Source organism: Haemaphysalis longicornis, unplaced genomic scaffold, assembly GCF_048455015.1.
Source record: "Haemaphysalis longicornis isolate Haplotype H1 unplaced genomic scaffold, Haemaphysalis longicornis Haplotype H1 scaffold_1, whole genome shotgun sequence".
Lineage (NCBI taxonomy): Eukaryota > Metazoa > Arthropoda > Arachnida > Ixodida > Ixodidae > Haemaphysalis > Haemaphysalis longicornis.
In genome coordinates, this window is record NW_027526203.1 from 133,493,475 (window position 1) to 133,506,414 (window position 12,940).

Here is a 12,940-nt window from a genome sequence, read left to right on the forward strand (position 1 = left end):
TGAGCTTATTTTAGTCATGCGGTGCCCACATTTGATTAGTAAGTGAAAACATGGTTTTCTGCTTATAAGAGACATCTCATATAAGAGACAGAAACTGCTCCCCGGTACGTGTCTCTTATAAAGGGGTTCAACTGTATAAATGCCAGCAGTCAAATCTTTCCATTCTAGAGCATAAACCTCGTGCAATTTTTAAACCAAATTCTCGTTGCAACAGGCTGTATAATACTGCAGTCTCCTGGAACACCGGGTGGCCCCTGAACAGCTGCAGAAACGGTGGCAACATCACACCCTAGTTGGCGTGGTTATTTTAGATTCAGCAACACTGGTTCACACACAGAGTGCTTGCAGGAGGGAGGCTACAATTTATGCAGGAGAGTTCGTGCAGTGCCCGACAAGACACTCCAGCGGCCTGGCAGAAGTCCCCGAGGGGAGGCGGCCAACAGTGGGTGTGCACACATCCCTGGTACGCCCAGAGGAGCCACAGACGGACACATCTTTTGAACCTGCCTTTATTTTTTTTTCTTATTTATAACAGCGCTGCCGCCCGCCCGGTGTCTAATCTCTCGCCACGTGTCGTGTTGTGTGTGTGCGTGTGGGAGTGTGTAAGTGTGTGTGTGTGTATTTATAATATATATAAACGGGTTCCATGCCCCTGCTCGGGGTGGGGGCAGCCTCGTCCGGCCGGGATGACGACTGGGTGGACCAATTCATCATGTCTGGTGGTGCGTCCAGCTCTGCCAGGGCTGCAAGGCAAGGGACAGGTGGGCCATCAGTCGACGACAAGCACTGGCGGCCCCCCATCGCGGCAGCAATCGCAGACAAGAGGTTGAAATCGGGGCAAACGCTGCCTGCACTTGCTCAAACAAATGGGCACCACTGTCCCTGGCGCTTCTCTGCGTATCTTGGGCAGGCAAGGCCCCACTGCAGCACACCCCAGCCGGGGGAAGCTCGGCTGCACGTAATGGCCTAGCCTCTGGGTGTGCGTCCACCTCCAGGAGGAGAGACTGCCCGCCCCCTCCGCCCTCGTGTACAGGCTGCACAGAAGGCATCGGGGAACTGTGCACATAGATTGCCAAGAGACTCCCTCATGAAGCATCCCAACAGTGGCATCCCATGCATCGCAGCTTGCTGTGACGTAAGGTTTTCAGGCTTCAAGGACTAAAGTGGTGCCCAGTGTTTTCAAGCCTGCAATTCAAATGGTCAGAAGTACCCCCCCCCCCCCCCCCCCCCCCCCCCCCCCCCCCCCAAAAAAAAGAACAATATTCAGGGGTGCACGAATATCTACAACTTGGAATTCTACGCAAAGAGCATTTGCCACCTGATTCATAGCATTTACTGTTGGACGTATATGAGCTTTTCAAATGCTGGGAAGCGCACAAGTTAACTCTGCTACACGACGTGCAAACTTTCAAGCAGGGCCTTTCCTGCACGACGCCAAAGCAATGGGAAAAAAAGGCCCCGAGGGCCACGAGGTGGGGCCCTTTGCATTAGCCCCTGCCAACGTGGCAGAGAGCCTCACCAGCTTGGCAGTGGCCACGTGGCCGTGGTGGGGTGGTGGCTGCTGCTGCGGGTGGTGGGCCTGGTGGTGGTGGTGCAGGGAGTCGCCAGGCGCGCCGCCCATCAGCTTGTGCGGGGACCAGGGGGTGGCCTCCTGCAGGGGGCACTGCTGTGAGGGGGAGGTGCGCACGACAGGCCGCCTCTCCCTCCCCAAATCAGGGTGGGGAGAACTGAAGCACAGAGAGTTACGGGGCTCTCCAAACGGCCGAACACACAAGTACAAGAACAAGACCTCCTCAAAGTGGCAACACCCTCACGCCCCTGCTCTCACTGTTTCAACACCCAATCACTGAATTTGACTTAAGCATGTCTCCATATAAGCTTCCAGACTCAAACCGCAAAAAAGGCCGAAATTCTCACTTCAAGTGCTTGAACTTAGTGCACGCCCCAGGCGCAAAGCAGACTCTTGGCTTTGGTGTGCTTTGCGATAAGAATAAATATCTGCACATGTTTAAGTTTACACCAGCACTCGACAGAAGCAAGGCCCATTCTCTAGAAAAGGGTCACATTAACACAGTAAGCCCTTAACCTTAGTGCAAAAGCTTCATTACCTCCCAAGCTATGGCCTTGAACCCATCATTACAGTGCAATCAATCAAACAGCTGGGGAAGTGAATGGAGATGAGGGGCTCGTAATGCGTTGGCACACCCCTTGCCAGCGAAATGAGCGCTTTTTGTGGAGCAATTGGGAGCATTTCTCACTCGCCTCCTTTGCATGGCTCATGTGGATTATGCAAATTAAGAAAGAAGGTCACTCCCCAAAGTAAGACCCTTTGCGGAGTGTTTGGGCTGTTTCCTTTCTGCTGCCACAGTCAAAATAATATTTTCCGGCCCACCGCGAGCAAGCACAATTGCAGCCCTGCCGCTCACTCCGGGACTTTCACTGCCGCGCCTCATGCACCCGTGAGGCGGTGGCACGCACGCACGCACGCACGCAACTTTCAAGGCAAGTAATGTGGGTGGTAGCACTGCTCCAGCAGGAGGAGCGCGTCACAACCTGCTTCAAGTGCAGCCCAGCAGCATGCCTTCTTGCTCGCTTGCCGTTCTCTGGCCTTACAACCTGGACAGGGCGACGCTGCCCAGCCACACTTTTCGGTCCCTCTCGGGAGCACTCGGCCGAGCGAAGTGGCTGAGCGGCATTATAAAGCGGCAGATTCACTTGCTGAAGGCACACGCCCACATAAAACACAGACCAGAAAGTTGCGCTCACTGGCAGCCTCATACAAGTGCCACAGTGTGAGGCACGCTAACTCCACCATAGGTAACTGCAACAGAACTTGGTGCGCCCACACGAGCACACCAACAGCCCCCGGGCGGCCGCTGTATGGCACCACCGTCACTTCGGCAAACAGCGCCAACAGTGGCGATTTGCTCGCCAGTGGAATGCCGGTGGCGGTCAGTGTGGCGTACCTGTGCCCGGCTTTCTGTCGTCATGCCGAGGCGCAGCTTGCAAAGTGTAGATAAGCACAAGGGCATTCCCAGATCGGTAAATCTTCACGGTGGAGGCAACCTTTGTGAGGCATGCTATGTGTATGATCTGAGCCCACATTCAGTGATTACAAATCGCAGACAACGCTCAATGCGCCAAGCCAGAAGTCGAGCTGGAAGTGCAAGTCCGTTCCTTTGTGCAAATTTTCCCTGCAGTATTGTTGCCTGCGTGCAGTTTGGCACATCGAGGAATATATTGCAGCTGAATGCTCCTGCAAGGCCGGCATGGGCAGTCGATCCAAGCATGCTGCGGTGCTGGATTTTGGCAGCTGGTGAAGAAACTACGCCATGCACTAGCGAAAGACAAAGTTTGAGGGTATCTTTTAAGATTGACCCCAAAAGAAAAAGGCTGGGGGACGATGCTATGTAACCTCATTACTTTTGGTACAAACGTGGTTACTTTCACAAAAATGTGTCTACAACGGTCATCGGGAATCGTTTCCAGAATGAATACCGCATGACAGTAGAAAGTTATTGCTGAAAGTGGAAAAGCATTGCATTATGCCTGTAATAGGACTTGGCTCCTGGCTAGTTAGTTGGTTAATGGTTTTTCTAAAAACGATCGCTGCGTGGCTGAACGACGAGAGACAAGAGTGCCAAAAACCTGCATTCAGTTTCCCAACTGAGCACAGGTTTTGCCCTATTGCTGTGGTCATATTTTACCACAAGTTTCCACCTACGCTTGAATAAACAAACTGCGTCGCTTGAGCTTAGCCGCTGTGACAACTTGTAGGAACAAACAACGCCCAAAGGCATAGAAAGAATTTTCAGAAATTGAGAATTGTATATAAACGCGTACAAATTTTTATGCGGTCTTTCCATTTCGCCAGCCGTGCGTTTTGGAGGTAAGGAAGGGGTGGCATTTCGCCTTCTGGCACCTGAGGTACTTAAGCGGAGCATTTGAACTTGCAGCATGGTCAGCAGGGGGCTGGGCACAAGCGTGATGTGGGCAAGGAGTGCATGGGCAAGGTCTTGCAACAAAAGCAAGACCTTGCTACAATATGTTGAGTGTGTAGCGTCATTTGACACCGTCGCTAGGAGTTTCAAGGTGACGGAATGGTACCGAGGACAATTGTCTCTGGGAGCCCACTGACGAGGCCAGTGCTTGTGGGAGTGACGAGAGCAGCGTCCGACCCGTCATTTGAGCCTCTTTTTCCAACAGTACAAAGAGTTAGCAGGGTGCCACGGGCCTGATTTGGGTAAAAGCCGCACCCAGCCCCAACTGTAGGGAAAGAAGTGCCACCTTTACACCAGTATACAGTGTAGACCATTTATAACGTAACCGCTTATAGTGCGGGACCGGATATAACGCGGGTTTTTGCGACCACCGGTTTGCCTCCCATAGAACTCAATGCATAAGCATACCGCTTAAGATGCGGTCGGCCGAAGCACAATACCGTTTATAGTGCGGTTTTCGGCGGGTCTGCTGATCGACCGGCGCAGCTGAGGCATCGTTTTAGGGTAGCAAAAGAAAAAAGAAAGGGTGAAATCGGCCATCTGACGCAGCGTGCACCCCTTGCCCTCCTCTAACGTAGACACCCAAAGAAAAAAAATAGGCACCCTTTAGTTCGTGCGTACCTGATAACCACAACTGACCTTGCTTGATGCATCTCGGAAGATAGCGACAGTGTCCCCATCCGCGCGCGGCAAGTTGATTTTATTAATCGTGAACCACATGGCCCGTTTTCGCGCACGAATCGTGCACATCAGCGTTGCGCGTGTTTTTTTTTTTTTTTTTTTTCGTGCTCGTGTCGACGATTCCGCGCTCGCGGTGGCTTCTTCGCGTGGCAGTGGGAGGAGCCTGACGACTTGCACCAATGGGGAGACGCGTACCTAATGGCGGGAGATTCGAAGCGCTCCGAGCCGGCTAGCCGCGCCAGAGATGTTTAGGCTTACCACCGCGGTATTTTTTGATGGGCGCTTTCACAAGCAGCGTGGATGGCAGTTTATATTCCACTTTTCGCCCACATTATTTGCTCCTTTCTTGCATGAGCATCTTCGCTTGCGCCCCGTGCGGCATTTCAGCAAGCGGTTAGAAGCGGTCGCTGGAACTTGCTGGAACTGCCTGCACCGCTTCACGGCCAGTGCCGACGCCATGTTGCGCATTTTACCGCGCCGCCCACACCACGCCAGTTGTATCCGCGCTGGCGTGCACAGCACGTTTTCGCGATTACCACGCGGTTCACGCTTTAGAACGTTGTTGCTGATAAGCCACCGCTCTTTCCCTTTCCGAACATTCGAGCCGCGCGAAGCCGAAGATTTCCGTTGCGCTGATAAGCAGCCGCCTTCGGCATCGTGAACACAAGGTGGGGTAAAAAAAAAAAAAAAAAAAATCCCGCTGGCGTTCTTATCACGTCTTGCGGCATCTGTTCTTAGACGCTAAAAACGCAGCCATGGCCTCAAAACAAACACAACAGAAGTTAGAGCCGCGCTCGCCGTTTGTGAGACTGCGCTTTTGCCCTGCAGCAGCGGCTGATGTTAAAAATAACACGAAATATAGACCGTGCCTTCGTTTTTAAGTGCTGTGCGTTTGAGTGATGATCAATATAGGTTGACTTGAGGGATAGGTGGCGATGTGGTTGAATTCGCGCGTGTTTTGGTTATAGTGCGGTACCGCTTATAGTGCGGATTTTTGCGGCTCCCGCGACATACGTTATAAGCGGTCTACACTGTATATGGTAAGTGCACACTCACAACACAGCTCTGAACAGGCACAACTGATAGCAGCCGTCCCAGAAACTGCCACTTCTTTCATAGGTGGATATCCGAGCGGTGCGAGTGAGCGGGAAACGCGCCAAGGGTGGGTGGAACATTGTTCGCACCTGCGTACGTGAAACAAAGTGCACTGCAGCTAGCTCACCTGTGGCTGGTGCGGCGCCTCAGCGGACACCCGGGCGGGGGAGGGGAAGAGTGGCGCTGCGCCCCCGAGCATGGCCCCGGCTGCCGCTCCACCGGGAAAGCCATTGAGGAACGGGGGGCCGGCCGCACCCAGGGCCCCCTGCGGCTGCGGCGGCTGCAAGGGGGGCGCAAGGGGGTCACCCACGGGCCGCCGGGCAGGCGCAGAGCAAGAGGGGGGAGAGGAGGAGCGGCCGGCCGCGCGAGGGGGACCAACCTTGGGGAGGGGGGGTGCCTGCTTTTGCGCCGGTGGCCGCAGGAGCTGCCAGCTCACCCTAGGCCCACAGGAGATGAGTCGGGGACTCACGTGGTGGTAGGAGTGGGGGCCCTCCAGCTCGGCCTCGGGGGGCGCAAAGCGGCTGTGCTGCTGCTGCTGCAGCAGCGGGGCCAGGCCGTCCCCGTGGGGGCCCGTGGCGTGCTGGTACTGCACCCACGCCTGCATGGCGCTCAGCTCCGGGGGAGGGGCCAGGCCGCCGCTCCCGCCACCTGCTGGGCGCCAGGGGGCTGTCAACAACGGCACGCCTCAGCACGGGGGGCAACGCACACTGCTGGCGCTCGCCTCGTGAAAGCTGGTACGTGCAGCATTTGCGAAATATGGCAGAGGCAGGCAAGTTTCTGCGACAGCTAATCACTGACAGAGCCCCGTACTCGTACTTTACACTGGAAGTCTTCCAAGATACACGCACATGCATGGACATGAGGCAGCCGACAGCATCGTGCTATCATCACCTACAGTCCAACAAAATAGAAACTATATGTGGTATTCTTTGAGAAGTTTAGCTGTCAATTTCTTCGCTTGGCAACACTGGAAACGGCCACAGACATGGCCGACGCACCACGGACATGGCGGGGCACTGCACCCGCACGCCGAAGAAAAAAAAAACACCGGCGTGCGTCTGCTCCGTTTCAACCCGATTCTCAACGGTGGTGTCTACACAGATGTTATTAATTGCACTCAGATTGGACTCGAGGCAATACTTTGCGTTCAGTGGGATAAGTTTGTAACGTGCAACACAGTCATGTGCTTAGCACGGACAAGTACCGCCATCCCGCGGAGCCAGACGTAACGAGTGACGGCGCACTCACACAGTCTCCTGCATGCGCGCCTCACCAGTGAATACAAGCAATAATGCGAAAACCCCTTCTCAGTGCCTACGTGTGGGTGAACCACCCCACCCGCTTCACAGTGGCCCCCTCGACCTTTGGGAGAGCTACTGGCCCCAGCTGACAAGGCCTTGGCCAAACACCCGGCTGACAGGCGAACACACGTGGCCATCGCTCGCTACGCACAACACCTGTGCAAGCCACTGCAAACACCCCCAAGGTGTGCCATCAGCCCAGCCAGTGCAGCCAGCCCCCCCCAGGAAGAAGGGAGACTGTGCAAGTGCCCGCCACCTGGCTCCGCATATCCCTCGCCTGCCTCTCCCCATGTCTACGCCATCCGGGCATGACTCGCACCACTACAAAGCCACATGGCAGAACAAGACGTTTCTACGTCTGAACATCGACAAACGAAGTAAAACCTAATAACAATGTGATGCAGCAACCCCAACTCTGCTTCGGCTCTGGTGTGATGCCCGACTGCTCGGCTAGATCACTGTACGACCCTTGCTCAGTGCTGTGTACACGTGAGCACTCTCATCTTGGCACGTTTTTGCTGCCATAGCAGCCTCCTTGTGACAATGCCACCTCAAGTTGCTAGTGCCCTCTGCAGCACAGTGAGAACAAGGCAGACCCACTCACATCGGCCCGGGGGTCAAGTTCTGGACTTTGTCTGGGCACTACCACACCATAACGAACGGCCCTCTTTGATTGGCTTTCCCCTTCTGTAGACCGATCAGAGCAGGCTTTTGGGAAGATGGCGACGTCCAGCCAGCTAAAGTCGGGAGTTGGGCCACTGCACAAGACTTTGGGGGAAACTGTGCGCTTGGCTGGGCCATCAGGGGCGTGGGTAGGCAAAGCGAGCAAGAGAATCATTTATGGTCCAAAAAGACAACCAAGGTTGACTGTATACCAATCCTGCCCGAGAAAAGGGAAAGGGAAACTGAACTCGTCTGCAGGGGATACGGGCAACTAGTGCAAAAAGAAAAGCAGGGAAGGGGCTGACCAAGGGCCATCAAAACCATAGTTGGGGCATGGCCATTATTAAAACAAAATAAGAGTCGGAGTACAGGATAATTACTTCACAGGCAAGGTGGCACATGCCGTCAACACGGTTCAAAGGGGATCATCATTATTGTACATCGCCTGCAGCTGCTGCAGTACAGATGGAGAGGGGGAAAAAAAGAAAAGGAGTTTCCCGAGCACCTGTACTGCCTGCAGTTGCTTCGAGATACTTGTGCAGCATGTCACAGATTAAAGGGGCCATGAAGACAACATACAAGTTTCTTTTGTTCAAAAGATTTGGTGCTTTATAGTACCCTGAGAGCTTGTCCGGCAGTAAACCACGCTTTAGTCGCTGAGAAACCAAACACTTCAAGTTGACCTTTCAATTCTCCCGCTGCATTGTATGTTTCGTGACGTCAGCAATGACCTATTCAGGGTAGGTACCGAGAGCGAAAGATAGTGCTGCAAAACATGCCTTCTATATTGTTTACGCAAGTTTTTGTCGCTAGCGCCTGGCCGCACCCCACTGCCTGTTCTGTGTTTGAAGCACAGCACGTTTCCTGTGTCTTTTGTATGCTGCACAAGCTATCTGACTGGATAGAGAGTGTTTTGCCCCATTGTCACTAGACTAGAACTCTCTTCTTTGATCGCCAGTGTTGTCGATCTAATTCGATGGTTCCTGAAAGTATACCATGCAAAGTAATGCTCACAGGGTAGACGCCACTGCTTTCCCTCCGCTGACACTCCACTATGTGTGTGTCGCTTTGTTGACTGCTTTTTCACTGCTTATGTTTACTTCTTGTTTGCAGCGGAGGACAAGTTCACTCGAATAAACCTTGTTTATCTACATCGTTCTTGGCCATCTGACAACAGTAAGTTGACTAAGGCTTCCATTTTTCATAAACTGCGTTTTTGGTAACCATAGACGGCGCACCAATACCACTCAAGGACCGCTGTTACTACAGGGTTCACTTTTAGCTGGACTTCACCTGCCGTTATTTTGCTACACTTGATAGTAAACGTTTTGCGAAACAACAGGTATGATCCGACAAATGGGATCACATAAGTGACTTATGTCAGTTGGTCAGTGTCGTGTCAGACAAGCCCAACACGCCCGATGGCCATGTGAGGCAGTGTTGGCCGGCAAAGTGCCCACAACTGCTTCCATGTTTACGTGTTCATCCATAACTTTCATTGTTTAGCCTACCACTCTTATTGCTTTAATTAAGAAGGATATGCACTGAACTCAAGCACAAACTCGTTCAGCGAGCTTATAATTCGTTTAATATTTTTTTATTTTGCCGGCCTGAGCCAATTGCAAAGAGCCGCCAATAACAAGTTCAATGGGGAAAAGTAGCTAGTGAGTCGCACACCCATTCTGTCTTCCTCAGGTTGTGTGAGTGAAGTTTGCACTTGAAGTGCCGTCGAAGGAACAAAACTTGCACTTCGCCTTCATGGCCCGGTTAAGGGGTGCGTGCTCGAGTGGCCAATATTTGCAGTCTACAGCCAAATCCCGCTACAACGAAATTCACGGGACGTGTGAAAAATTTCGTTGAAGTGAAAATTCGTCGAGGCGAAATCTGCCCCAACAGACCACGGAAAAGCCAGAAAAATAGCCCCGTATGTTTCCACATTATTGGCAGCATAATACAATGTATAGAAAAAGGAGTGACACGGAATAACGTCATGTTTATTCGGATAACAAACATACCAATGGTTATGCTTTTTTACTGCACGCAAAGAACGCGTTACAGAGGGGGGTGAAGAAATGCAGGCGCAAAACATTGCTGTACAACAAGGCGTGTCCACCGAGCTGATTACTTGCAGATAGCTGCTAGACGGTGGAAAGCCCCCCTCTTGGTTGTGGCAGGAGCAGTGCCGTTATCTTATCCTCTGATGGGGCAAGGCAGCTACTGACCTTGGCACGCAAGACGCGCGCGCTTGCATTTAACGTGACCGCGTGCTCGCGACTAAGATAGGATGACTTGGCTTCAAGACCGAACATGCAAACATGATTTTTGCTCTTGGCTATGAAGAATGGTAGAAGGAAAACGGCAAGGACAGCTGCTCACAACGCATACATGACGGCGCCGCGCCAGCAGCAGAGCACATTCGTGCGATTTCAACTGGATACGGATTGGCTGTAGCTCTGGCTTAGCGAACCGGCCCACCGCCTCATGTAAAGACGGCCAGCCACATCATTATCACATTCAAACAATGGCATCCGCCTATCAGTTCTTTTGTTGTTGTTTTTTGTTTTGGGTGGCGGTGTGGGCGCACCGCGCATGTTTTCGGTGAAACTAAGCGTCCTGAATGCACAAGAAGTTAGATAGCTGGCGCTATGCTTATTTAATTGTACAGTAATTGTTCAAACCCAGCCCAAATCATCGAAAATTTCGTTGAAGCGAAAGCAAGCCTGACAAATGGTTCGTTGTGGCGAGGACTTTGTTGCATTGACTTCAATGGCTAGCTGACGGGGAATCGGAAATATTTCGTTGAAGCGGAACTTTCGTCGAAGCGGAGTTCGTTGTAGCGGGGTTCGACTGTATCGTACACTAGCGCAGGCCCTGGATCAACCAGTTGAAAGCTGTGCGCTTTTTTCACGGCTACTCTACAAGCCTGAGGTCTCGACAAGAAAAAACTGCATCAAGGAGGCATAACACCTCCTTCAAGTGGAATCAGACCGGTGAAAGCCCGGCCCTGGGAGAGTGCTGCAAATTTCGACGAAAGAAGCGACGTGTTCACTGAGGGGTCCCTAGTACCGCTGCATTTTGTGAGGAGGTCGCCAACAAGGCAAATGCCGAGAATGTGGGGCCACGCCAGAGTGCGTCGTCTTGCGAGGGCAAAGCCAGCAATATCAGTGACGACAAAATCGGTATAGGCCTGTCTCTGGCACCAATGACCCCCCTAAGTGCTTAAATCACTCGTCACCAACTTCTTCAATGCTGAAGGCACTCATTAAATGTGATCCTCCAAAGCGTTACTTCGAGCGACCATGCATTCCTAATACCACTTGCTCGGAACACATTAGGCGATTTCTTTCTCTCTCAAAGCCTACATTTTTCCATTTGTATTTTTCACCGCAAATGCAAAATTTCATTTAGGTGTTACAAAGGTATGATTGGCAGCCCTTGTTTATGGCATTCTTGCATATTCGACAAACCTGGCCGCCTAGACGCACCCCACGTTCGCCCCTTCCAAACGGATTGAAGAACTAAAGATCGAGTTAGCACTAAACGACTTCGAAGATACCAAACTGTTCTTACTTTGGGCAAGAATGCGTGCAACTGACCAACGAGAATATACTGCAGCAAAAAAAAATAAGTTCCGAATAACTGGGGCTTGTACCCAGGCCATTAGCGTGAAAACTCACCACTCTGCCTTGGGGCCACTGCGGCAAAACAGAGATGCATGTCTAGCAGTGTCTCCAAGCGAACCAGTAGATGGCGCTAGTGGGCGACCAGGTTTGGCATTCCCGTGAATTTTTTAAAAAATTTTCGCCATCGCTATAAGCAGACTAAATGCCAAGGAAAAGTTGGAAACAAACTTTCTGGCTGTCTGGGCCACTGCACAGGCAGTTAGACACCCTTTAGACACCCTTCACCTCCACCAAGCATCCTTGTGCCCCCCAGCTGCACAGCCTCCCACCACTAGTACGGGAGAGATGAGGGGGGTCTCACTGTTGGAGTAGGACCAGATGCCTGGGTAGGAGGCGTGCGCACCCTTCTTCTGGGCCCGCTCCGTCCCGATGGGGCGGGGCAGCTTGCGGTCATCCACACTGCCGCCGCCAGGTGACAGGCCCCCTTGGGGGGAAGTGGGCGAGCCGTCCTCTGCAAGGAGAGGAGGGGAGGGGCCAGTGAACCACCGTGGCCACGACGCACTTGCACATAAAACGCCGCAAGAACACACACAAACGGGAGCAAAAAGCCCACGTAGCTGCAAATGTCATAGAAAGACAAGTCTCAACACCTTCCCCGTCTCATCCACTCACACCTCACGTTGTTCCCCTCCTGCTTTGGTCCACCCATTGGAGGTCTGCTGCATTCACACCTCTGGTCTGTTGGGACTGTCAGGACTTAACGTTCGAGCCACAATCGAGAGGCTTGAGCATCAGCCTTGTTTGGATTCTGTAACAACTTGCACTAGAGTTGCTGTACTGCGATCGTAGGCAACTACTACATAGCACCTTGGATCTTTGAAGCGAGCACTTTGCAGCAGAGTGTCGGAATGAGATGTTTTTTGTTCCGGTTTCTGTTCGTTTCCTTCCATAAATAAAACTTCCATTCGGGTTATGCTCAAGAACAAAAAAAAAAATAATAATAATAATGGCTCGTAACGATTGCACTGTTTCGTGTCTGCGTGCAAAAAAAATTGAGATTTATGAAACTGTGTTTTAACGAGATTTAGAAATGCTTATTTATTTTGAGCAAAAATGTCCGTTAAATAGCTCAACTGCACATATAAAAAAACCTGAGGACACCTAAGCATTCCTTGTCATATACCCCTCGACGGTGCAGCTGCAAATGATGCTCCATGTTTTTAAACCCTTGTCCCCAGAAGCTAAATGCCAGCAGTTCTCAACCTGGCACCCAGGTTTCATTGGGATACAGTCGAACCCAAGTATATCGAATTGTCAACATCGAACAGTCGTAGCATACCCTTGGAAATCCTATGCATAAGTATAGCACTGTTCTAAGTGTGCATCGAACTCTAAATCACAGGCACATTCGATATATCGAATGCCGCGCCACAAGTACCCCTGCTAGGGTGCTCCTCCTGACAGGATGGATGCTAAGATGATGACTGCTCACAGGCACTGCTGGTGCATTTGGCGAGGCAGCTGCGGCGGCGTGGAGCTTTGATGGCCTCAACACCTGCTCGTACACAAGCATGGG

At 52.1% G+C, this 12,940-nt stretch overlaps 1 protein-coding gene across 6 annotated transcripts in view; it reads right to left on the reverse strand.

Moving 5' to 3' along the window:
* Positions 1 to 493: 493 nt before the first annotated feature.
* Positions 494 to 12,940, reverse strand: part of Mask (multiple ankyrin repeats single KH domain) — a 98,586-nt gene continuing 86,139 nt past the window's right edge. For all 6 annotated transcript variants that reach the window (XM_077708774.1, XM_077708767.1, XM_077708791.1 and 3 more), the window contains exons 15-19: positions 11,726 to 11,875; positions 6,157 to 6,443; positions 5,905 to 6,057; positions 1,520 to 1,651; positions 494 to 743 (exon numbers count right to left, since the gene is read on the reverse strand). In XM_077708774.1, coding sequence (XP_077564900.1) covers positions 711 to 743; positions 1,520 to 1,651; positions 5,905 to 6,057; positions 6,157 to 6,443; positions 11,726 to 11,875 — 755 coding nt within the window. In that variant the 3' untranslated portion in view covers positions 494 to 710. The remainder of the gene's footprint in view (positions 744 to 1,519; positions 1,652 to 5,904; positions 6,058 to 6,156; positions 6,444 to 11,725; positions 11,876 to 12,940) is intronic.